This window comes from Lepisosteus oculatus, chromosome 15 (genome assembly GCF_040954835.1).
Source record: "Lepisosteus oculatus isolate fLepOcu1 chromosome 15, fLepOcu1.hap2, whole genome shotgun sequence".
NCBI classification, from domain to species: Eukaryota; Metazoa; Chordata; class Actinopteri; order Semionotiformes; family Lepisosteidae; genus Lepisosteus; species Lepisosteus oculatus.
In genome coordinates this window covers 33936510-33961788 of record NC_090710.1, presented here as the reverse complement: position 1 = coordinate 33961788, position 25279 = coordinate 33936510, and the positions used below count along the sequence as shown (strand labels likewise).

At 36.9% G+C, this 25279-nt stretch overlaps 1 protein-coding gene across 17 annotated transcripts in view; it reads right to left on the bottom strand.

Moving 5' to 3' along the window:
- The window catches only part of lmo7a (LIM domain 7a), a 72034-nt gene extending 48123 nt beyond the window's left edge, over nucleotides 1-23911 (bottom strand). For 12 of the 17 annotated variants that reach the window (XM_015364516.2, XM_015364526.2, XM_015364524.2 and 9 more), the window contains exons 1-4: nucleotides 23810-23911; nucleotides 23137-23234; nucleotides 8028-8098; nucleotides 4273-4342 (exon numbers count right to left, since the gene is read on the bottom strand). In XM_015364516.2, coding sequence (XP_015220002.1) covers nucleotides 4273-4342; nucleotides 8028-8098; nucleotides 23137-23205 — 210 coding nt within the window. In that variant the 5' untranslated portion in view covers nucleotides 23206-23234; nucleotides 23810-23911. Of the gene's footprint in view, nucleotides 1-4272; nucleotides 4343-8027; nucleotides 8099-23136; nucleotides 23235-23629; nucleotides 23651-23745 lie in introns of those variants that run through there. The other 5 variants (XM_015364517.2, XM_015364518.2, XM_069179206.1 and 2 more) reach the window with 5 other exon arrangements.
- Nucleotides 23912-25279: the final 1368 nt, after the last annotated feature.

Genomic DNA, 25279 nt, shown 5'->3' with positions numbered 1-25279 from the left:
GATGGAAAACTCAAAGAAGTCACTCTTAAAGAGACGGACATTATTCGCTGAGTTACCCTCACTCACTGCAGAAAGGAAAGCGCTACATGTGCTGCTTAAAAATACAAATTAAAGGTTGGTCATTTTAAAACATAAGAGAGCTTAATGGGACATACAGTCCATTTTATTGTTAAATGTAGGCTTCAGGAGATTTTCACTAAATATTTTTAGCTACGCAAAGGCCTACATTTACTACATTATCGCCACCAGAAAGGCATAATTAAACACAGGGGAAGTATCAGGTTAACTAAACTTGAAAGTATAAATATTTTTAATAGCTGGCACTTAGTTATGACAAGTATTCTGATCTAATACACATTTCTATCAAAGTGGTATGTTCCTAAACTACTGTAAAATAGGCATACTGTACATGCCAGGTTTTGGCTGTCACAATGACAATTTATCTAATATTAATATGAAATGAGAATACAATAGATATGCATGTTAAAAGAAATATATCAAGAGCTCTTTAGCAACCTGCCATCTGTTTGGGAGGTTCTGCCAGTTTGTCACTACACCAATTTTAAACCACTTGGAAAACCTTTAGATGCATATTTACTGAATATTAAAGGTTACCATGGAAAGAAAATCTGCATTAAGGTATCCATTGTGAAAATTACTTGTAATCCCTGTTTGAAATGCATACAGTGGAGGTTAAAAGCACATACACATTGTCATAGGATGTTGGGCAATGAATCAAGCGCTGCTGGAACAGAACGGTAGAAACCTTGAACAGTCAGACACCAGGAATTGTTTCTCTTGACAGGATTCCTGCAGCACCAAGTATCGCTAATAGCTATGTCCTGTCTGGTGCTGGGGTTTGCAGTTATAAATAAGATTTGCAAAGGAACTTCAATTCCACACAGACAGGTAAAGACTTTTGTCTGTAAAGCCCTCTTCAGGTGTGAGGGGAAGAGTGGGAGACAGCAGAAATACGAGAGAGAGGTGGATGATAATGAAATGAAAAGATGAGCACTGGAAATGGGTTGGGGAAAAAAGGGATAAAGAGATGAAAAGGCAGGAGACAAAAGGTGTGGAAGGTAGCAATCTGAAAATGGAATGGAGAGATTGCGAACCAAACATAAATCATTTTAGATTCTAATGTCTTTTAAGTATAAGAGTCTTTGAATCCTTATGAAATGGCAGAAAGGGAGATCAGTTATCATCACAAATAGGAGAGGTAAAGCAGATGACTATTAGCTTGTAGAAATAGATCCATCCACCCATTTTCTAAGCACTTTATCCAAATACAGGATCATGGGGAAGCCGGAACCTATCCTCGCAAACAGAACTAAGAACATCAGTCCATCAACAGGCAGACATGGACACGAACACCCTCATACCAGGACCATTTTTCCCAGAACACTATTAAACTACCAGTATGTCTTTGGACTGTGGAAATTCACCACCATGTCACCTGTGCTTGAAGAAATCCTTAATCTTTATTTGTCTGATATGGGTTTATGAAAGGGTTTGGCAGTCTTCCTCATGTTTCACTAATGTTTAGCTAATGCTAGGTCAATCTCTACTACAAGAAATTGCAATGAAATTTCAGAACACATATGGTGCCCTCCTTTATTATCCTGAAATTTTGAGGGTGAGTGCGAATGCACGAGCTGCTGGCTACTTTTCACAGGTGATACATGATTCTGTTGCCTGGCATGGACTGTAACTAGATGTTTAATAGAACTATGCACAAGAAGGCTGAAGAGATGGCATGATCAGCAATAAATAACTGTACACCTCAGATCTGGGTAGAAGCATTTAACAGAGAACTATGAGTTACTAATCTTTACAAATTTTAAAACTGTGATCCAGCTAGCTTAATATGCACAGCTCAGTAGTTTTGATCTGCCACAGTTCTACTCTGACATGACAGGGAAGCATTAAAGTAGGTTCATGTGATTCCTTGCTAGTGTTCCAAGATTAAGTTTATGACTTACAAAAAATGTCAAAACTATTTATCAAGAAGCCATGAAAGTTCAAATTATTTGCTGAAGTACCTAAAATGTAATATGCTTTGTTTTGGTCAACCCCGTTAAGAGACAGATCAATCAGTACCAAAGGCAAATATGCTCTAGTATCCAATTGTTAGAGGAATGTTAAGAGGGGAGTATGGATTATTTTCAGCCAATAGTTTATATAAAATAGGACTTTGTTTACTTTATTTAAAACAAAAAAAATGCAAGAACTTTTGAAGGCTTCCTACCAAGTCAAGCCCATCTACTTGAATAGTGTGAGTGAATTTCAGGTACACAAAGGGGAAACTAGAATGATACCTACCAATAGGTTTGCTATTGAAAGTCCGGTTTCTGCTGAGGAATGGTTTGCAGTACATATAGTAATACTCATCTAAAAAAGAACACAATGGCAGCTACGTGACCATCCTATTTGAATATCTGAATAGGATGCCACTCCATTGTAGAAAAACCACCCACAGGGATAATGTCAAGACAGCGACCAACCTACCCTGCATTTCTCCAGGAGTTCAGCTCCCTTTCAGTGGTAAGGGCCTAATATGCACAATCTACACAGCAGGCACTCCTGACAAGAAAAGGAATCCTGGCTGCTGCTCAATTAAAACAAATCTTTGTGATATTTGTCGTAAGCTCCAGTCTTTATCTTTCCTTAGCAGTTCCAATTGCAAGTCATTAAGTTGCAGAAATTCAAAAAATGTCTATCTGGTGCAATTAACTGCCTGAGGTTCAACACCATGAAGTCATTGCTGTTTCCTCAGCCTCCAGTTCCGCTAAAATTAAATAGTCTCTTGTGGTAATTTGATAGACCACAAAACTGCAGGCTTTGCTTCCAGATTGGTAAAAGGTTCAAATGTACATGTCAATATTATTTTTAAAAAAAACAGTCTTGAGTTTTACAGAATTTGGGAATCCTACATGAATACAAACTCAAATCATCGGAAGTATAATGCTTTTGGATTTTTTTTCAGGTTAACAAAAGGTTATTGTGAAAGTATGGTAAAGCCGGTGGAATTAATGTGGGCAGAAGATGATGATGATAACAATAGAAACAGAATAGTAACAAGTAATAGGTTTATTCCATGCTGAAAAAAAGAAGAAAGAGAACACAACGTTTCGGCCGTGGAGCCTTCTTCAGGTGTCCTATTATTCAGTCCTATGACTATTCAGGTGAAACAGAATAGTATCTGCCTTTTCTTTATCCTCTGAATAACAATACATATACGACACCCAAAGAGGGTTCCACAACCAAAACGTGCCAACGCAGCTACCCACCTGAACTACTTTGAAAATCCAAGATAAAAATGCAAAATTTTAAAAAAATATATAAATTGGGTCTAGGAAGAAGGTTGCAAATTTTTATGAAAAAAAGCTACTGTTAGAAAGCTTTCCAAATGCCTCTCAACCTAATCTTACTCTACTTCTCTGCATTGCACAGGGTTAGCACTGTTTCCTACCCAAAACCAGCATGTAAAACTTAGCAAGTATTTATGGATAATTAATATTTTACAGCATTTTTTCAGAAAATTGCTTCAGCCTATGTCTGGACTATGAACATTTACCCACTAAACATATTAGTGGATAAATATCAACTGGAGAATAAAAGCCTGTTTTCACAAAATTCTAAATGTTCCACAGATGCTTCTAAATGTAGTAAAATCGAATTTATTTCTACATTTATTTTTCCCTGGGACAGCTGTCTGCAATTATGTACAATGCTGGTCATTTTAGAATGGTCTGGAAACGTTACTAGAAGCAGCCTTTAATCTGGAACCTCAGAATGGATATGGCACATTTTAAAAGAACCACACTGCAAGCGCACTGAGAAACTATCTTTGCCATTACAGATAATTTCTAGTTAGAAAAGCAAAAAAAAACATCACTTTTCATGTTTAAATTTGCTTCAGAAACCACATCTATAAATAAATGTTCACTTCAAAACCGATTTACAGCCCTTGGAGATACACAGTTATGATTCAGAAAGATGTATTTTTTGTGTTTTTCAATTCATATGGTTAGATAACCGATGTGGAAGTCTGGAGTGTGAACCCACAAAGTAAGAGAGTGAACACAATGTTGAGTGACTATATAACTTTTTTAAACCAGCATATTCTGTATTTACCCGTTTACCAGTTCTCATACTCTTAGCAAGCCCTACATTTCGAAAGTATAATAAACACTTCTGGTACATTTTGGCAGAGAAAACAATAAAAATCATAGTACCTCCATGAATTACTAAAAGCATCTGTGAACTTACCAAGCCAGCTATTGGAGTGGACAACCTGTTGACTTTCTTTATAATCCCGGGTTTAATCTTATTTATCAGGCTGGAAAAGAAAAGAGAAAGAGGTTCAGTTTACAGCAAGCACCAACAGTGCCGCTTCATGGAAATAACATTTTATTACTTCCTATAATGCTAGCCACCTGGCTTCTGTTTACTCCATTCCCAACATTCAATGTGAAATGAGAAACACCATTGAGAAATATACCAGAACAAACATATCTGAGAGTCATACATGTATAAAAGTATTTTGACTTGTCAACATTCTACTAAAAATAGACAAATGTTCAAGTAAAATCCAACTACTGTTATTTTATATAAAAGTATATTATATATACACAGTATATAACATTTTATATAACAGGATAGAACAGGCACAACAGATGGTTAATCTCTTTTCATCTAAAATATTATTACATGAAAACATACCTCAGAGTCACTCACACTGTGTCATAGCAGTATAAAACACATGTACATACAAAAACCATCTCATACACCATATACAGTAGGTGTTAAATTTCTTATTGGACTGATTGTGCTAATATCTACATATGACGCACACGATCCCAAACTATACATACTTTTGCATAGTAGTTTTAAATGATTTGTGGCTTCACGGTTTGAGATCATCCTTGATTTTGTGGTTTTGAATGTGACTGAAATGGCAGTTGAGTGCCCAAGCCGCGCAGCCCACAGAACAGTCACACACACAGCACCAAGCACATATCCCCTGGGCCAATGCTCCTGGGAGCTCCAGGGACTGAGGCCACTGTAAACAGGCTCATTAGGCACCACGAGTCTCATAACATGCACAGCACTTACATTAAGAAACGACAGTCTAAATACATGTAGTGAACTTATTTCTGCTCGTAAATGTCTCCATTATAACGAACAAATCCTGTCTGAAATACCCTTATTTAGCTCTGTAAGCCCATTAAATCACTTATGCATGTGCCTCCGTTTTTATGAATGCCTAAACCAAAAAGGGGTGTTGTACTTTTTTAGCAATATACTGTACCTGAGTAGCCAAAATGTCATGGGCATCAGGCAGTACTATATTATTTTTATCAGATCGCCAAACTACCAATAACTTTGTTTTAATGATGCTGTAAAATTCTTAATTAAATCACTCTTAATTCATTCTGAAGCAAATCTCTACTCCTGTGAAAAGGTACACAAACCTATTCGCAACACAAAGGAAATTTCAGTGTCTCAAATTAGGAAAGGTAATGTTACCAACCCATGACTACTGGAATCAACAGTTATAAAACAGGTCCCCACACAATGAGCACCATGAGATATTTAGAAAAGACCATTGTCGTTAAAAGGGCAAACAGACTACAGTGCACCATTTAAAAAAACTTCACGTTCTATATATATTTTTTTTTAATATTGATGAGTAAACTGAGTAAATCTAACTTATCTTAATAGTTATGTAAAATCACTTGTAAACCAAGTAGAGTACAATATAGTACATCAGTATCTCACCATTGGAATATACACAATCCAGGATTTTAAGTCTATGCAGTTACCTTAAGAGTTTGAAGCATTCCACATTTTGTTTTGATACATTAAAAAAACATAATTCTTACATTGGTCTACATTAAAGAAACAAAGTAACAAATTTGTTCAAGTAGGTGGCTGTGTCAGCATGCATAGGCTATAAAGGAACAAGTAAAAGTTGGTTTTTCCATGCTTAAAAGAAAAGTAATCTTCATTTTTACCAAAAGAAAAGTAATCTTTTCTTTTCAGCATGGAATAAACTTTTGCTTGTTCCATTATTAGCTTTTCATCTGCTAGTGGTACTTGCTTTTACCAAATTAAAATCTACAATCAAATACAGGGTTTGTAATTTGCGACTGGTGGCAGAGTAAAAGCCTTTGCTGAACTGAGTACTTGTTACACATCTAAAAATGCCTAGTCATGACTGTATATAATTGTTAATTTTTTACTCCTTCATTACTGCCATTCTGACTTTAAAGAATTGCTGTCTTAATTTAAAATACGAAAACTTTACAAATCAGAAACCATGTTAAAAACTCTGGTTCGGCCTGAACAGCACATTAGATTAAGAATACATCACCAGTCATCTCATGCCAAACTGTCTGCATCACTGATCCCACACTGAAAACAGCATGTTAAGACCAGTTTTATCTGCTGAAGTATCACAGTAATTAGTGAAGTCACAGAAATGGCACCTTCACGTCCTAATGATTATATTTAAAAACCTTAGTAATCTTTGCAGTTTTCTTGCAACGCAGTTTTGCAATAATTTGAGTAAAAAAAGGTGGATTGCGGCAGGTTTAAAGTCAGTGGTTTTTCATAAGACGTGAACAGAGAGCTTCATGACATCAAACACAGGGAGTGTTCAGGAAGTTTCAACTAAATCATAAATCGGTGACAATTGACCAAAGCGTGGAAAAGGTAAACCCTCATTTTGTGCCTACAACCACATTACAAACTCGGTGGAAGGGCTTTCTCTTGTTACACATCTAAACTATAGAATACTATCCCCAATGAGATCAACAGTTTTTACATCCCATCTGAAAGTGTGCTAGTGAAAATAGCTTTTCATTAGCGATGTCAACTTTCTGAAAACTTTTAGACTATGCCTAGTATGAGTATATTAATTTGCAATACTACTACTGCATTATATAAGGTTTAACAGCAAATGTGGAAGAAAACAGATCCCAAACAATCCTAAACAAGAAAGAAATCTGTCTTAACAGCTGAATGACACACACGCCCAAAAGCTGATATATGCACCTTTCAAAAATGTGAACACATGTGGAAATGAGAACTAAATTTAGAGCATGAAATCAAGATGCAATTTGCTTCTGACCACAGAACTAGAACAGCAGTGCTATGCAACATCTGACCACAGTAATTAGGCTGCTGAGTCACAGAAATGGCACCTGCGCACAGATCCAGCCCAGCCCACGCAGACAGATCAGCCACAATTAATAAAGGAGATGATTGCCCCTCTGTGAGAGTGACCTTACAAAGCCAGTCACACAAACACACTAGGCAAAAGCGTCACCCCACTGAACCTAAGTGACTTCTCAGAAAAGAAGCTTGAGGATTGAATTTCTTGGCATCTGTTCCCAGTTCCTTAGCTACAGTGATATATTACAACAAACAGTGGTCTTGCTTGAGGAACCATACAGAGACTGTAGCAATCTTCAGAGACTTGGGCACTCCAATGAAAGAACATATATGAAATATATGAAAGAACCATTATCATTTGTTTAATAAAGGCACATGAGTATTTTTATCATTCTTTCTGGGGACTCTTAAGTGGATCAATTGAAGTACATTTCTAAAGAGGAAACCTATATTTAGTAGTGTGGAGTTCAGTTTTGATGCAACTGAAGTTATTCATGAGAATAAAAACTGATAAAACATATGATTAACCATGAATTTAAGGATTACTTTTATTTGGTTACCTACTAGTCTTCTTTTACTTACCTTTGAAACAAACTGATTTGAGAAATGCCATATGCTTTTTCATGAGGAATATAAAATCCTATAAATCTACACATTTCTTACATCAACATGTACTGTATGTTCCTACAACTACGGTACTACTTCTAGTATTTATCCCTATGGGAATTGGCTGGCAAAACATATGTTATAAATCCCAGACAAAAAAATCAAATTTCAAATTTTTACAAATATTCGCAAATAAAGCACACAAACCACGCAAAGTCTCAAGTTAGAAATTGACTTACTCGCACAGCAGGACTCCGTTTTCAAGTGCTGATCGAAAATTGTTACTTCCAAACTTCTTATTTGTCACCTCCTGGATTGTTGGTGGATAAAAAAACATATTGCTATTAAAATATGCAACAGATTTGTTTTAAAAAAAGAGAGTAATGATAAATTCTTTGAACAAGACAGAGTCCAACATTCTGCCACTGGTCGTTGGGCTCTGCTATGGTTCATCTCGGTTTCTGAGCTCTTCGGCAGACACGGGTACCAGACTGCTACACGAAAAGTGATAAGAACCTCTGCAGGAATGTTACCATGTTGTTAATTACTAGCCTTAGGCTGCTTAAAATGCCCCTGCCAGGGTTCGATCAAGGTCACTACAGGATGACCACTCTTTTATATGAACTCTGCTACACCAGCAGATCAAGTCTTCTGCAGCAGAAGAGTTCTACACCATCTAGGTTTGTGACGCGGTCACTGTGCTGAGCCTTGCAATGTATGAAGTGCATACGCAATCTATTTAATTTTTTTTAATGTAATTCTCATTGTAAGCAGTATGGCATTTCCAGAAGGTATTAATGTGTTACTTTAATTGTTTATATAGTTTATAATATTCTAAACAATTGACTTAACCTAACACACACTGTGCTTTAATGTGTCCAAAAAAGATTTTAAATCTACACAGACTAGTTATAACCATGATTTCTTGAAGATCCCTTGCAACCTTGACAGATTTCCAAATCAAAGAAAATCCAGGAAATGAGAGTTCTATTTGTTGTTGTTTTCTGAAGAGATTCCGAGATCTACAGAAGACTTAAACGTAATAGCACAAAGGTTATCAAACCTCGGGTGGAGCTTTGGCTCTGTGGATCTGCGCCTGTGGCTGGAAGGTTGCCAGTTCGAATCCCACAGCCATCAGAGGAATCCTACTCTGTTGGGCCCCTGAGCAAGACCCTTAACCCCAACTGCTCCAGGGGCACCGTATAAATGGCTGACCCTGCGCTCTGACACCAAGCTTCTCTCCCTGTCTGTCTTCAAATCTTTATTAAGGAGAAAACTCATTTAGTTTTGGGTTATTAAGATCATGCCAATCTCTTCTGAATATACTGTACATAACATGTCATTGAGAGATTTAATCTACAACTTTGTTTTTTGCATTTGTATCAATTGTGGTTTAAATAAGCAAAGTTATATTGTACACACAAATTAGTACACATTTTTTTGCTGCAGGTCCATACTAGAAGTAGTTGTTGATCTACAGTATACTTAAATTCTGTTTATTTAGTGAGCTCTTTAATTTTTTTTTTGCAATGATAATCTTCATCTTTGTTCAGCAGGGGGTACAAGTGGACAGGATTTTTTGATTGCCATTGATGTACATATGACCGGTCCTACAGCATCTCGTTTTAATCCACAGTGTTTTTGTTGTAATTAGCTACCAGGACCAGCTCTTCTTCTTGTGAGAAACCAAAGCACAAACAGGTTAGGCTGGCTATAAACAAACTAGTCAGCCTCAATGGGTAGATTGGTCTAGGCATGTTCTCAATCTTTGTGTTTTCTGCTCGTTAAAAAGTTAAGCAACATCACATTAACGTTGCAAAATAGTTGCACGTCTTAGTATGATACCTAGGTGTTGCTTTTCCTGTTTTCTGAAAGTGGAAGGGCTTTTAAAAACAACTTTCCAAATAACGACAATAATAGGAGAAAATTGCCTTTAGTGGCAAAAACAATCTCTGCAAACGTCATAGTTGAATGAATTATAGCAACAGTGATTAATGAAAAACATATGTCCAGCAGTGTCTGTGAAGTTGCTACCACAAGACTGAGAAAAACAGGATCTCTTGCTTGCCTGGCTTTATAGTCTTCTGTGGTTTGGATTCCAGTATAATGGTCTCAATTTTCTAGAGCTTCTTAAGGAAACCAATGCTGGCAAACTTCATTTGAAGCAGACAGCATATTAATCGTAACCCTCTTTCAAAGACATTAATGGCCTATGTGAAATTTGCACAAAATTAAAATCAAACAGTTAATGTAATGTGTCTGGCTTTGAGGTACTGAACTTACTACTTGCTTTATTTATTTGTTTCACAACATAAACCTTAATAAAACAACCGTCAGAAAACACCAGGACACTGCAGGGAGTATATGAACTGCAGACTACAACCCTAAGGCTTCAGGAACAACTGTACAATTCAAGAGTACCTCTGACATTTTTGCACATTAAGGTCAAATTTAATATTTTTATATTTTCACAAATTACTCTTTTCCTTGTACAGTACATGCACGGATTATTTCAATTCAGAAACATGAATTCCGGGAGAACAAAGCCCTTATTTTATCGTTTTAAAATACAATAGGCTGTTTTTAGCTCAACAATACAGGGGGATAGCCTTTCATGGTGTTTTCAAAAGCCAACCCAGGCAGCAGTAATAGAAGGTTGCTACAGAATGTCTAAATCCGTTATTAGAGGCTTCGCACTGGCAACATTTCTTCAGGGGGCAAAAAAGATTAACTTTGTTACAGAGTCCTTTGAATTACAGAACAATTACCACTGTTTGGGTACGTTTCTGTACCACTAAGGAAGTAAAATCTGTGTATTCAACATGCTTTCAGGGTGTGAAATCCTGACCCCTGGTGATACATTTGAGAGCCTTATAATTTGTACTAAATATCTTGCCATCTTATCTTGGTCTAGGAAACGTAAGCCTTCTATGAAAAGGATACATTCTCTTAAAATATACTTAGCAAATACTTAAGACACTTACATAACATGGAATCCAACTATACATGTGATGTCTGCAAAAGGTTACAAAAAGAAAGAAGAAAAGAATGCACACACATTGTGTGTGATAAAAAAAACAAAGTGGCAAAAATTGAATAGGCATATACCTTCTCCACTCCAAAACATATTACTACTTGTCAATGTTTTCACTTATACATGAATATGTCCTGATAAAGACTTGTGCAAACTATTTTCCCAGCAAGCAAGCCAAGGCCATATCCTGACGAAGGTCTGTGTATGCCGAAGCACTGACAAGTGCTAATAAATGTATTTTTGAGCACTGAAGGTGTGCGCCCAAATAATTCTATTTTTAAGGTATCTTCAGATCCTGGCTGTCAATAAAAAGTGTACCAGCTACTGATCAATACTAACAGCATAGAAGAACAACTAAAATTTTCAATTTCCATTTATGTACTTTTGACATGAACTGGTTGTTATGCTCACCACCAGCCTAAACTTGTACTCTAACAAAAGCAACATTGTAAAAGACTCACAACTGAGAATAAGTGGGAAAAATAAACATTTTAGTGCAACATGACTGCAGAGATCGGAACAACTGATTTTGGAGTATTTATGTTCCACAGTCTATACAGCCTAAGAGAACTTTAAGATTGAATATCTCATATCTAATCAGAATGTAAAATAACAAGAAATATTACATTGCTGGGCACATAATAGAGGGACTAAGCAAATCAAAGGCAGAATTAATAATTAAAATATAGATCTTAATCCAGTTAAATGTTATGGTGACACTGACCCCCAGGCAATAGCATATAATTAATAATAATAATTGCTTACACTTATATAGCGCTTTTCTGGACACTCCACTCAGAGCGCTTTACAGGTAACAGGTTATAACCCAGAGACAGCATATGACCAGATTAGGAGTGTGTTTCGATGGTCTGTCACTGTTCTTAGCTTGCAGAACCCCTCCAAGCTCCTATGACACACCGATAGTCTTCCTTCAGTGAAGTCTAACCCATCCTAGAGGTATCGGTTGATAAAATATATTCAGTTCCTCAGAACTGACTTGTCAATTCTTCTACAATCCAGCCGGAACAGTCAAATTCCATTCCTCTTCCTTAAAAAAAAAAAATCATAAAACAACCGTTTTGTGATTTTTTTTTTTTAAGGAAGGAAGGTTCAGTGTTTCAGGGGGACACCCTGAAACACTGAACCAGACTGGCTCACACAATGGTCAGGCTTCCCATTTAATGGGAAAGTACATGTTCCTTGTCTCCTTGGAGACCTACCTGCATACCTTACATCCTCCCAGTTTTCAACTATAATCAGCACTACTCAACAACTCTACAGAGATTATGGAGAATTCAGACTAAATACAGAAATACATAGTGGAGACAGGATGTTAAGTTCACTCTGGATCTATCATTCACTAAAACTACCATAACTAACCTATAAATAAATACACTCCATAACCAATACATGATTTGCACATTTCTTCCACTGACTGTCTTAAATCCTTCAAACTATCTGGAAATTAGGAGTACTGGGTGGCAGCTAGGACTCAGGAGTATCTACACCTGTGCTACCTAAACAGTTCATTTTTCTGCTGACTCACTCCCTGGACTAAAGGAGCTCAGCCACAGCCCCACACTCTACCCCTGACCGCTGTTATACATTCATTTGCTGATGCTGTGGAATGCCCATTGACCAAGAGGCCACTCACATAAACCCTCTCTTCTCCTGTGGAATTCCATTTCACAGGATGCTAATCAGACAATTAAGGCACGTGTGTCCATTTCATCCTCAGCAGGAGATTTCAGCCAAGTCCTAGCTGGCAACATCACAAATGTTGAAAACATTTTTCAGTTCTCACGTAAGAGTTAAACAGTACCTTATTGCTCAAGAATGCAGAATCATTAAAATACATTTCTCAATCGGCTTTAAACAACCACATACACAACTCAACAGTTCAGCTTTATGAATGTCATGTCAGATTTGCAATCCCATTTAATATGCTTAGTTCCCCGCACAAAACATTTTAGAGAGCACAGTTGCATCTACAGAGTCCCTGCTGTATGTGGGACTGAATTCCACAAACAGTCAATATAAACCAACCATATATTTTACTCAACAGTGCAATAAAGGTCAATATGTTGTGCAATGAATGCTGGACAGAAGCAAACTGACAAAAAGATAAGTCTCTTAATGTTAATGTAATCTAATACAAAAAAAATCTAAGGCGAGAATTGCTAAGAGTCCATCATGCCACAAAGAAAACAACAACATACAGCAATGAATGTCCTTGTCACGCATTTCAAACACAATCAAACAAGAAACTGAACTGTTTCCTTGATGCTTAAAATACTTAGTAGTTGGGAAGTACAATGAAAAGATGTAGTCTTAAAGATTCAAAAAGACAGACTGTATAGTGAGACTATGAAATTCAAAGGCCATGAGAAACTATAATTTATTTAAAGCAAAACTCTGGACAGTGAGGACAACTCACACTTTAACATTGTCAAGTTTCAAATTATAAGAACAATAAGTTTTTAGATACAAATCGTTACAAAGGAGGGGAGACCATTTTGTTAGGTCCCTAGTATGTAGCTAATTGATCCTAGGACCTCATCCAGCTGGACATACTGTAGCTAGTTTTGGACATAATGGTAGTGAGCATAAAAAACAAGTTCCTGTTCTCAGTTTTAAGCGCACTTCCTCCCCCCCACTTACTGCATGTCCTTTGATTTATTTCTCTTAAGATTTTAATACCTTCAGGGATTCTGAATACTTGAATCCCCTCCCCTTAATCATCTCTGAACATGACTAAAATGCTCTTTTAGCCTGTCAGTGTAGGACATCCCTTTAAGACCACAGATGCATCTGGTTGCTTCTCTGGACTGATTCCAAAGTAACAATGTATTTTCTGTAACAGGATGACCAAAATTGTACACTCTAAATTGGCTCTTCCTAGTGCAATTGTCCTTGTACTTTTAACATGAAAACAAATCCTACTTATAACATATACAGTTGTTACAGGCTATTGTTTCATAATACTTGAAATGTTTTGCATAGCATTCTTAAATGATTCCAAATTAACAGAAACTTTACTTTGATTTAGTAAGAAATGTTACTTTTTTAATTCCAACTGGGTTCACATCATCATTAAAAGAAAAGTCTGAATCTGATGATTAGACAATTAGCAGAATGCCATCATGAGCGCCACACATTCACGCTGAAACTGATGCACTCCTGTTCCTTTTTCTTTACAGATTAAAGCTTAAAATCAATTTAATTAATTAGTTTTCATCTTGGTACAATACTGGGTATTGTAATTAATTTGTACGATGTAGAGAAATCAAGTATGCTGAAATTAAATAGAAAAATGTACCTTAAGAAGTCAACCTCCAATCATTTAAAGTAATTTAACAGAACATACTGTATGTATATACATCTACTGATTTTACAAAGAGCTGTTCCTAAACTTCCAAGACCAAAATCCTGCAGAGGAAAACCATTTTGCAGCTATCTGCATCCACAACACTCAGACAACCAAGTTATAATGCCGTTTCCTTGGCAGGTATAGCATCACCTGATGAAAACCAATCATCATCCTATGTAATTTTTTATTCAAAATATGATATGAGAAGTGTGTGGACTCAGAATAACTGCAGTAAATAGGCTCACGCCAACGTACAAAACAAAAGCTTACTCCTGACGAACACAGTAAAACCACAATCTTGTACAGTATGTACTGTATGCTATCATTTATATTGTGCCATCTGCAGGGACAGTTAGTGTTTAAACATCAGTACACAGATGTAAGTACACATTCAAAACTAAGTAACCCAGTTCCAGGTGATTCCAGCCTAGTCTAACAATGCCTGAATTCACAGTGCAAATGCATGATGGTACTGTGTCTGGACTGAGCTGCATGTTTTAAGTGATCATGTGGAATGAAGAACATGATTCTATGTTACTGAAATAGCCATACAAAACAAAAGCTTTTCTTACCACTCTTTTGAATTTCTGAAACAGTTCAGACTTTTCGTCAGTGCCCCAGCATTTATTTACAACACTTTCTTTCCATCCTTTGGGTAAGCAGTAAAGCACAGCACCATGCAGGAGAGGATTTTCACATTTCCGACCTTACGCTGCAAATCAGGCTACACATTAGAGGAACCTTTGACCATTTCATTAACAAGCTCACTGCTTAATGCTCAGAGAAAGGTGACAATTGTTCATAAAGGTATTCCAAATATTCTAGATTAAGCATTTTAAAATTCACTTGGGGAGGGTTAGAGGAGCAACCTATTTAATATTTTTTATTCATCTGTATCGAAGTTTATTACACATAAATGTTATAACCAAAAATATAATACACTGTAACAGAACATAAAGGTCTGGATTTTGCTTCACCACATCGACTAACACAGACAATAGGATAAACTATTAACAATTTGTCCAGTTAAATATCAGATTACCATTATTGACCTGTCAGGAATAATTCACAAGTACATGAATATAAAGTAAGCTATGAGTGCAAAGAGCATTTCAGTAATAAGATCTGGCAAGATGAGAAATGTTTCAATGCGAGCAGGCGATATCTTCTTCAAAATGCAATTTAAACATTTAAAAAGCAATTTGACTTATACTTGTATCTCATTAATTTTGGACTGGATTTATAAAAGAATTCAATAAACTCTCAAAGGACAATACCAATTATGTGATATAAAAATAGATTTACATGCAAAAGCAATTAAGAGGACTTATAAACTGAATTAATTGGTCACTGTAAAGCCTGCTTTAAGTGCATCAAAGCTGCTATGAAGGCAATTATTGCATGTTTTATCCACAGTGCATTGCTGCTATAGTCATTAGGCACGGTGTTGGAATGCACTGCAGGAAGGCTTCCATGTGATGCATTCCACTCCATTTCCTCTGTTTTAACAACCCCTTATTTTTCATCATCATTAAGAGTGCCCTGGAGCCTGACAATCTGTTAATCATTGGTCTAAACCAAGGAAATCATCCTAGCTAGGCCAATCAAATTCAGCCTCCCTCAACACAGAGCAATCAACCTAAACCCAATGCAAGGTCCCTGCCAAGTTTCAGTAGCTACTACAATCAGCCAGTGTGCAAACTGCAGGAGGCCTGATGTCACAGGGAAAGCATTTACATTCACCCCTGGTGAAATAAGAACAATATTTGTTTAGTTGCAGACATCATTCAAATGTAACACCATCCTTCTAGAAAGAGGATTTGGGGGGCTAAACAAAGCTTTTATATGTTGCCCCTTTATGAACACAAAAAAAACACAATTAAATGGCTGGAACCAGAACTAATGTTGCCTCACAAGTTACACGTTTTTTTTAATGGTTAATTTAAACTTATTGAGCAAATCAAATTTTGACTTTATTAATATTGATAAAAGAGTAAATGGCTTATAACACCATTAAATTAATCATAACTTTAGAACCTTTCACTTGTATGGATGCTGAGATTTAAGAAACTTACTCAGTTTAACTCAGTATTTCTGAATGTCCAAACAGACATGAAGACATACTGTAGGATAAGAAAGCTAGTTGCTTCTTCTCTCTTCATCTTAAAGCCAGAGTCTGACCTATGGTGAAATTAACAGATTACTATATAGCCTGAGGGGATGCCTTGTCTTTATTTCAATCATTAATTCATTACTAGGAAGCCTATGTTTATGATCTCTGCAAAATATATTGTATGTACTGTATGTGATACATTATATCACCACATTCCTGTAAATTCATTATTGAAACATTTATTACTGAGTAAAGCTATGGAGTAATTTGGGCTTGGCACAAGTACTCAATTTAAAATTTGCCACAATGAAAGGACAAAATTTTTTTAAAACTTTTCCATTCCTAAACGTTTGATCATAGCAGTCTATCCATGCAAGCAATACTGTACTTGCTCTTGAATGAGTGCTAAGTGTTCGGATAACATGAAATTAAAGTGAAGATAAAACACGAGATGTATCCTGCTGGCCAGGGTTCCCCCAGAACACAGAATAACAGTGGCTCCTGGGGTCCACTCGGAGCACAGAAACCCACAGAGAGGTCAGTCCTCCAATCAGTGCCTCAACTGTTTGTAAGACACGAGGCAGGTCAGAGACTGTCAAAAAATTTACTTTTCCAATAAAGGACAGGGATTGAAGTTGTAAAATACTGTAGATTAGGAGAAGATTTACAATTAGAGAAGGAGACATAAAAAACAACTTATAATTACAGAGTTAATTAAGGTTATTCAGTTAGTGAGTGAAGGAGTACGTTCTTCATGCACTCAAGTACATTAGAAGGAAGAAGATTGACTATACACCTGAATATTGCAAGAAAGGCAATATTCATGCAATGTCATGCAGAGGTAACAGACTGACCCACCCCGATATTAGGAGAAGACCTACTGTATGCTACTGTGGCAAAAATGATATCAAGAATATCAAGCTTTGCACTGAAGAACTACCCATAAACACCTGAAGAAGGCTCCACGGCCGAAATGTTGTGTTTTCTTTCGTCTTTTTTGCAGCATGGAATAAACCTATTACTTGTACCTTTGCAGACTACGCATGCACCTGATCTACTTAAGTTTAATAAAGATGGAAAATGAAAAAAAAACAAACAGCTGGAATACAACAGATATAACCAAGAAGTTCAAGTACACAACTTATTAACACCAGTCCCTTATCTGCCAATTGTATCCATTTAATTCACAGGGGGAAAGTCACACAGAAAAGACTAAGTTAGCAATGGAACATGTCCCTCATTCATCTCGGTCAAGAAGTTTCAAACTAGGTCCTGTCCTCTTCAAGCCGTTATATATAGGCGAGTTGACCAAAGTTTCACTAACAGACTGTTCAAATATAAAGAAGTCTCAGTGCAGTGTACTAAACCTTATCTTGTATAAGATTTCACTAGTAGTGTGGTGTTCAACCTTTTCTGAAGTATGAGAACAGGACGCATATTTTAAATGTCATTTAAATCAGCCACCTCTGCTCAGTATTCCAATATTTACAGCTTAAAAAGAAATTGAGGATAAAATTAATTGAACCTTAACGGGGAAAAAAATACCTTCAAAACAAGGTACCTGTAAGTTAGCACTGGTGTCAACTGGATCAAAAGTCTGAACCTCGGCACCTCAGAACCTCACCTTCTTGAGAAAAATTGCCAGAAATACAATAGAGAAACAATCAAAATATTCAGCTTTCCTAAAAACTTGTATCTTAAGTGATGACCGTTGAATGAGTTAATCATTTCAAAAAGGGAAACTCAACATAAAAAATTTTAAGCTAAAGTTAAAGCTAAAGCCAAATTAATTTTTAAGTAATTTCAATAGTATGATTTCTTGTACCACCCAAACATTTTAGTTATAGGATAAAATTACACCTCTTATTTTGTTTGTGAACCTCTTAGCTGATCAGACAAGAGGCAAAACTGCACATTATTTTACAGGTATTAACAAGCATGGGCAAACTAAATTGCTGAATGCAAGAAACCTGTTTAAACAAATAAACACAAGATAGGAGGAGATTTTTCAGAAATTACAAGTTAAAAACATGTTTAGTCATATGAAAAAATCTGGTTAACATCAGTTCTATAGAAATATCATACCCCAGAAAGCATAAAGCATAAGGCAGGACTATACCCTAGCAGGGAACCTAGGGTAGGGCACAGTTCAATTTTACCAAGCTGGAATATATTTGGAAGATAAGAAGAAATTGGATTACCCAGAGAGAATGCATATGAACTCAAGCAGAACATGCAAACTCAATACAAAACTCAAGAATTCTGAAACAACAGCACTAACCACAAAGCCACCCTTTACCAGGAATCAAAACATCTCAGAATTCCTCTGGCATGCAATTTTAGATTTATTCCTCACAAAGATACTCTAACACCTGAAACTGTGAAACCCCCTTTAATGGAAACACGACCTGAGCAATAGTCAAGTTACACAGTGTAACTTGCTCCCTTTTCCAAAAGTAACCAAATATTAAAACTAAAGGGAAAAAGAACCCAATAGTTCACTAAATATCTTTTGATCCCATTCTCACACAAATTATCAAATTTCAAAATGGCAAAAAATAAAAAAACACTCCTTTTTTTCCCCCATCACAAGGAAAAGAAATTGTTTGAAGCACTGTACTGTAAACAGTCAAACACAGGGGCATGCCCAAGCAACATACCAACTATTAGCCTGACTATAGTGAGGCTTGGGGCCTGAGGGTCACAACCAGGCTGTACTGTTTTCTGACCCCAATCAAGACTGACATCTGCACAGAGATGACTGAAATGCCAAGCATTCAGAGATGACTGAAATGGAGCGATCCAGGTATATATTACCTGTGGTGCAAGCTGGAGAAAAACTACAAAAGTGCTAGCTACAGAAATTCCACTTACCAGCCAGTGTATGACTCTCATTTGCATTCTGCAGCCAACAATCAAAAAAGTGCATATCATAGATGATGGATTGTTGGTCTTTTCCCCCAAGCTAACTCAGTGAAAAGTCAAGTTGAAAAATAAACATAAATTGCTAAATAGGTCAGGAAAAGGGAAGAATAAGTGACCATACTCAAATAATAATTAAAAAGAACTTCTCAGAATTGTGCTTAATAGTTCTAACCGCATATTGTCACTTTAGGATCTCTCTACATTCTGTATCCATGGAAAAATCCTTTAAGAAGAGTTGCAGCCAAACAGACCACAATATATATCTAGTTACACCAGACCACATCCACAACAATGCAGAGCACTCATGAAGTTTCCATGTCTAACCTCCTTTGCAGTTTTCCAAATTTGCCCCCTCAGGCCCCCATTAATGAAGTCTTCCTTATAATTGCTCACTCTATGCTGTGTCCAATTTCACCAGTTCTAGCTGAAAACACCACTCTCATCTGAAATGGAGGAGGCAGTGTGGTTTTTCCAACACAGAAGTCACAATCCCAATGACACAGCTTTGACGTCTTATACTGGTAACTGGGTACTTAGCTGGACCATTTAGCTTGTTCTTCCACAGTCTTTAATCTATATTACCACTCAGCACAAGGATGTTGACACTTCAAACTTCCGGGCAAGTTTTTGGAGTTTCTAAGAGAAAAAAAAACTTTTTTTTAATTGAAAATAGATAACAGTAAAAGGAAGTCCCCTCCTGTCAGCAACCCTGACAATCTAAAAACACTTAGGATTTGTCAGACAGCTTAACTATGAATAGACCAATCTCCCTAAGATACAATGCAAAGTGCTACAAAATGGATCATGAGATCCACAGAGAGCCTCAGTCACAGAGTACAACACAAAAAGAGCAATGCTTTAATCCAGTCAAGAGTCAATTCTACTGATCCTATGAACAACTTCTGTGAGCAAATCTCCCACGGCAACAAGCTTTTCTACACACTTCATGTTAATGAAGATGTGCTATAAGCCACTTTGTCATCCGATAGTTTAGAATCGGGAAAATCCCAAAGATTTGCAGAAATACTAAAACAAATGGTATGGGGTCTTTAAAAGATTAGAAAACCAATGGTACACTCAAGCAGGATATGTTGTAAATTCGTCACAGCAGAGAGGCCAGAAATACATTCCATGTCTTGGCGGACTGTCTGGCCTTCACCCAGGACAGGTTTTTCTACATTCTTTAAAGTAATCAACAGAAATCGCCAACATGAGACAACTCCACACTAATTTCTATCAAAACATAAAAAGATTTTTGTTTTAAAGTAATTGACAAATTGACAATAACTCCACATTACTGACGTATTAAGATGTTCTTAGCAACTACATCAACAGACCAGTAACAAATCACAGTATAAGACATGCCACAAAATTTATATTTTAACATCCCCTTTGAGTCTAAGGAGAAATACCACACCCTTGAAGTTTAGGATTTTCTTACAATCAAATTTAACACCATCATCAAGCACAGCAGGTCAGGTACGATGCCAAATTCTAAGCTGATTAATATTCCTTATGTCAAGTTACTTAACAATGACTTATAGTGTTGCAATAATTAGAGCTATCTTTAATGGGAAGAGAATAGATTCTTGTATCTTCCAAGATTGTGTTTAACTTGGAGCAACAGTGCAAATGTTCACTACTTCTTAATGAAAGGGACACCAACCATGTCCTACCCAAAAAAAAATATTAAGACCTGGCCAGACCAAAGGATAGTGTGGTAACTTAGTGAATCACAAAACAGCAAATGCTGCACATTAACTTTGCAATGAAAAGCCTAAATGCCTTCAATACCTTCTGCCTTGAACATTTGCTCATTTTTGGTCCTGTTAGAGCAAACCTGGACAAGACTTTCCAGTAATGCTAATGGGAAAAGAGTAGCTGATTAACTGCACAACACATTTTCCATGCAAACCAAATACATCTTAATTTTAATTAAACTGGGTGCTTTCCAACTGAATGCTCATAAATAGTCTACTGCAGTCCCAGAACTACAGGGGGCCTGGAGCGAACACTGTCCTTATATAGAGCTTTTTGTTCATCCCATGTTCCATTTCCTTCTCCAGATATGTACTGTAGTAAGCCACCCCTGTCCTCTTCCTAGCATCATGGTACTTGCAATATTACGGACTTTGTTGTCCCACATGGGAAATTTGCATTGCAGGCAAATACAAGACATAACACAATACAGGAACAGGTAAAGGTTTATTCCATGCTGAAATGAAAAGAGACACAATGTTTAGGCTGTCCAAAACTTTGCATCTCCTGTCTTTTGACCATGGAATAAATGTTTACCCATTCCATTGCAGCCAACACATGCTGAAGCAGCTACCTACTCGAACTTTATAACACTACAACACAATACATTTAACACTTCTTAACTCATTTACAAATAAGAAACATACATGCATAAAGTGAAAGGAAAACAAGCTTGCAGCTTGTAATTGTGAAAATGTAATTTTCACAATTTAGGAAAATAAACCTTGTCATCAGTGGCTGAGACAGATACATAAGACATACAGTATGCATGACAATAAAACATAAAATAGTAAAATATCACGAGTTGTTCAGATTCAAGCAGGTTGCTAGCCGAAGGAATAAAGAATAACTATTTGCACTAAAATTAGGCAGTCTAAATCAACACCCTGATGGAAAGAGCTCAAATACACTGTGTAAGGGGTGGTCATGACAGCCATCGATCATGTTGGCCTTCCACACTGTTTGATGTCAATGTCTCCCAGCTGTACCTGTTGTGCACCCAAGACTTCGCTGGCTACCTTCACTGTCCTGCTCAGTCTTATTGCGTGTGTTAAGGTCACCAAACCAGGCTACCAAGTGAATGTCAGAACAGAGTCAATAAAACTTCCATAGAATAAAGACTGCTTAATTGTACTACACACACTTAAACAGCAGAGCTTTCTCTGTAATAATCAGAATTTCCTCAGAAAAGAGCATCCGTAATTTCCTGAACTTTAAGCTTATAATCAACGATAGTGCAAAATATAACTGACAACGATGTCAATTTCTTGTTCCTCAATGACTATTGGTTTTGCAATGGGTAGTTGCTTCCTATAATTAACGACTAAAACGATAAGTTAAAGAAAGATGTGTTGTTACATTTTTCCGACAAAATAACCCACTACAGGCTCATGATCAATGTCTACATCTTAGAGACCGACAAGAACAGAGTCATCAGCAAACTTAAAGCCGTGTCTGTTCTCAAAAGGTATTCGTCAGTCTGTCTAAAGAACGTACAGGATGAGGGCTAGCAGATTTGATATAAATTACTTTGTATGAAGAATTTAAATTCTTATATTAGACGACTGTACACCGCTAAATCTCTCTTTTAGTTGCCTTCTCCCGATTTCTAGAACCACAGAGTAGCAATTATTTTGCAATTGCTTACATTGCACGCGAAACGTTTTCAAGAGATTTCAGATGCTTGGTAACACATTCCTTAGAGATCTCAGGTAAGTTAAGCAATTGAGACAATAGCTGAAGGTTCGCATGATTCATAGAACAGTTCAAAGGAGGGGTAAACCAAGCAAGAGATTACTGAGTGGAGATAGCGATACTGAGATAACTCCGAAAGAAAGCTCGAACCATGCAGCTTTAACAAGCCGGTTTTATTGGTCTGGGATTGGATGCCAGAGTAGGTATGCAGACACACATGACTTCAGTGAAACTTTGCCAGCATCAAACATTAACTCTGTAGAGCTCGTATAGTTTTACATGTATATTCTCCACAAATCTACAGCAACCCGGTGACTAAAAATTGCTGTCATTCACCAACGCTCAAATGAACAAGTATACAACGAAGGAAAATAAAAGCGTGCTTTAACCGAATACAAAACAGGCGCTTTGCCTTTGGGAAAAGTAATTTTGCTAGAATTAAACGCTCTGTACCTCCATCCATCGCTGAGCTTCTGCAAAAGCCAAATCACAGCTGACATTGGAATTCTCTCTCCACTCCATCTCGCAGTAATCCTGGCAGCTCTGTAATCCTTTGTTCGCGGTTCCCCAAGGATATTAAGAAAACGAGGTCAAAATATTAGTTTTACAACGGCAAAATAAATCCTGCGCTTGATTGTTAATTCACGACCCCAGAACCAAAGGTAACAGCTGTCTTGTGATTATGCTAGCTGAGATAAATACTCATTGAACTGGTACTCTACCATTGTATATTTATATACGAGTCCGTAAAGTATTGGCGATGGAATCATAGTAACTTGAAAACGCTTCACCTGAAACTTACGCCCTAACCTACATGTTTCCTACATACGTCTGAGCTCTGTAGCTAAAATACTCTTAGTTCTGCACTACTTTCCAGTTAATCAAGACAGACAGAATACGTTTTACGCTCCCCACTCCCCAAAAAGCAACTTTTCAATGCACATACAGGTGTTTCCCGTTATCCCCACGTCTGCAGCTTCACAGACCGTCTTGCTCTGCTCTCTCTGCCTCCCACCTGTATCTTCTGCTCGGTAAAACTCCCCACCCTCCGTCCCCCGGTACCTGATGCCCGCAGTCTTGCATGAATTTCTCCAACAGCCGGAGAAGTCACGAAAACACTACTAACCCTGGACGAGCCTTCAGCCGCACACACTTTGCAGGTCCAGAAACCAGGTCGACTACTTGTACTGAACTTAAAAGTTTGAAAAACCCTGACGGGAGGAAGTCCCGCCCTCTAGTGATTACTTGGCGAAACACGGCTGAAGTTTCTGTAGGTGCCGCAGAGGAGACAGGGCCGGAGGAAGCGCTATCAGTGTTAGTACACATGCAAAGAAAACCAGATGCCAAACCTCTAAGATTAAAAACACCTTCAAGTTAAATTTAAAACAGCAGCACTGCATTACTCGGTTTATTCCTGGCGACATTTTCCGAACATTGCTTTTTAGTAGGGTGCAGTTAATTAAATGGTGTATTATTTTAATTATCTACTTGAACTATTATTTTAATTGTCCGTTTAATCTGCGAAAAACTCGAGCGTAAAAAGACCATTTCAAAATTAAAAAAAATAGAATGCGCTACCGTCGTGTAGACTAAATGGTCATCTCACTGAAAGTATTTTTTTCGAACTATTTCAGTCTGGATTTAGATCATTGAAAATGCTCTTTATTAAAGTTGATAATCTTCTTTTAATATCCCGGTTCTTATGCAAATGACATTCTACTTACTCCATTAAATCAAATTATAGCTGGTATGACATCTCTGGTACTGCCCTTAACGTGACCTTTAAAAGGTTTAAATTTTACCCCTTTGAGCATCGACGTTTTATTTATTTTATTTGTTTTGATGGCTTCTTTTCTCTGATAAACTTGGGTACAGTGCATCCGTGTTGTCTAATCACAGGTAATTTGACATCTGAAGGCTCTGTCATTTAACAACATAAGAGTTTGCAGACGAGTTGATCTCATCCAGTTATTTCTTTAAAACATTGGCTAGCTTGTTCCATACATGCACAACCCTTTGTGTAAAAATGCCTCCTGTTCTTGGATTTCAATGCAATTCCACTTGTGAGCTCGAGTCCACTTTTCACTGTTGATATTGAGAAAGATCACCTGGTTGACTTTGTCATTGACTGAGGATTTCACATTCCTGTATTCAATGTCATGTTGTATTCAGGTACAGTAGCTTGTAAACTAGTCTATTTTAGATTGAAAAAAGATGTGTCTCTTTTAGCTTGTTATGTAGGATTTTCGCTAAGACCCCTTAATGTGTTTGGTTGCTCTGCTCTAGACTGATTTCAGAGCAACAAAAAATGTTTGTTTTGGTAACCAATATTGTACATGATATTATAAATGTAGGCATTCTAGTGATAAGAAGTATTTTAGTTTTCATATATTCCCCCGTGTTGAAATATGGAATATTACAATTACATTTACTGTTTTTATCAGTTTTATGCAGATTATATTTTAATCTACTGTATGTCCACCCTAAACCTGACAGAGTTAGCTGATCCAGTACTCTTTGATTGCATTTCTGAGACAAAAAAGTCTTACAAAATATTTTGAAATTCTTATTATTGGTCTTCTCACAACACCTTGTC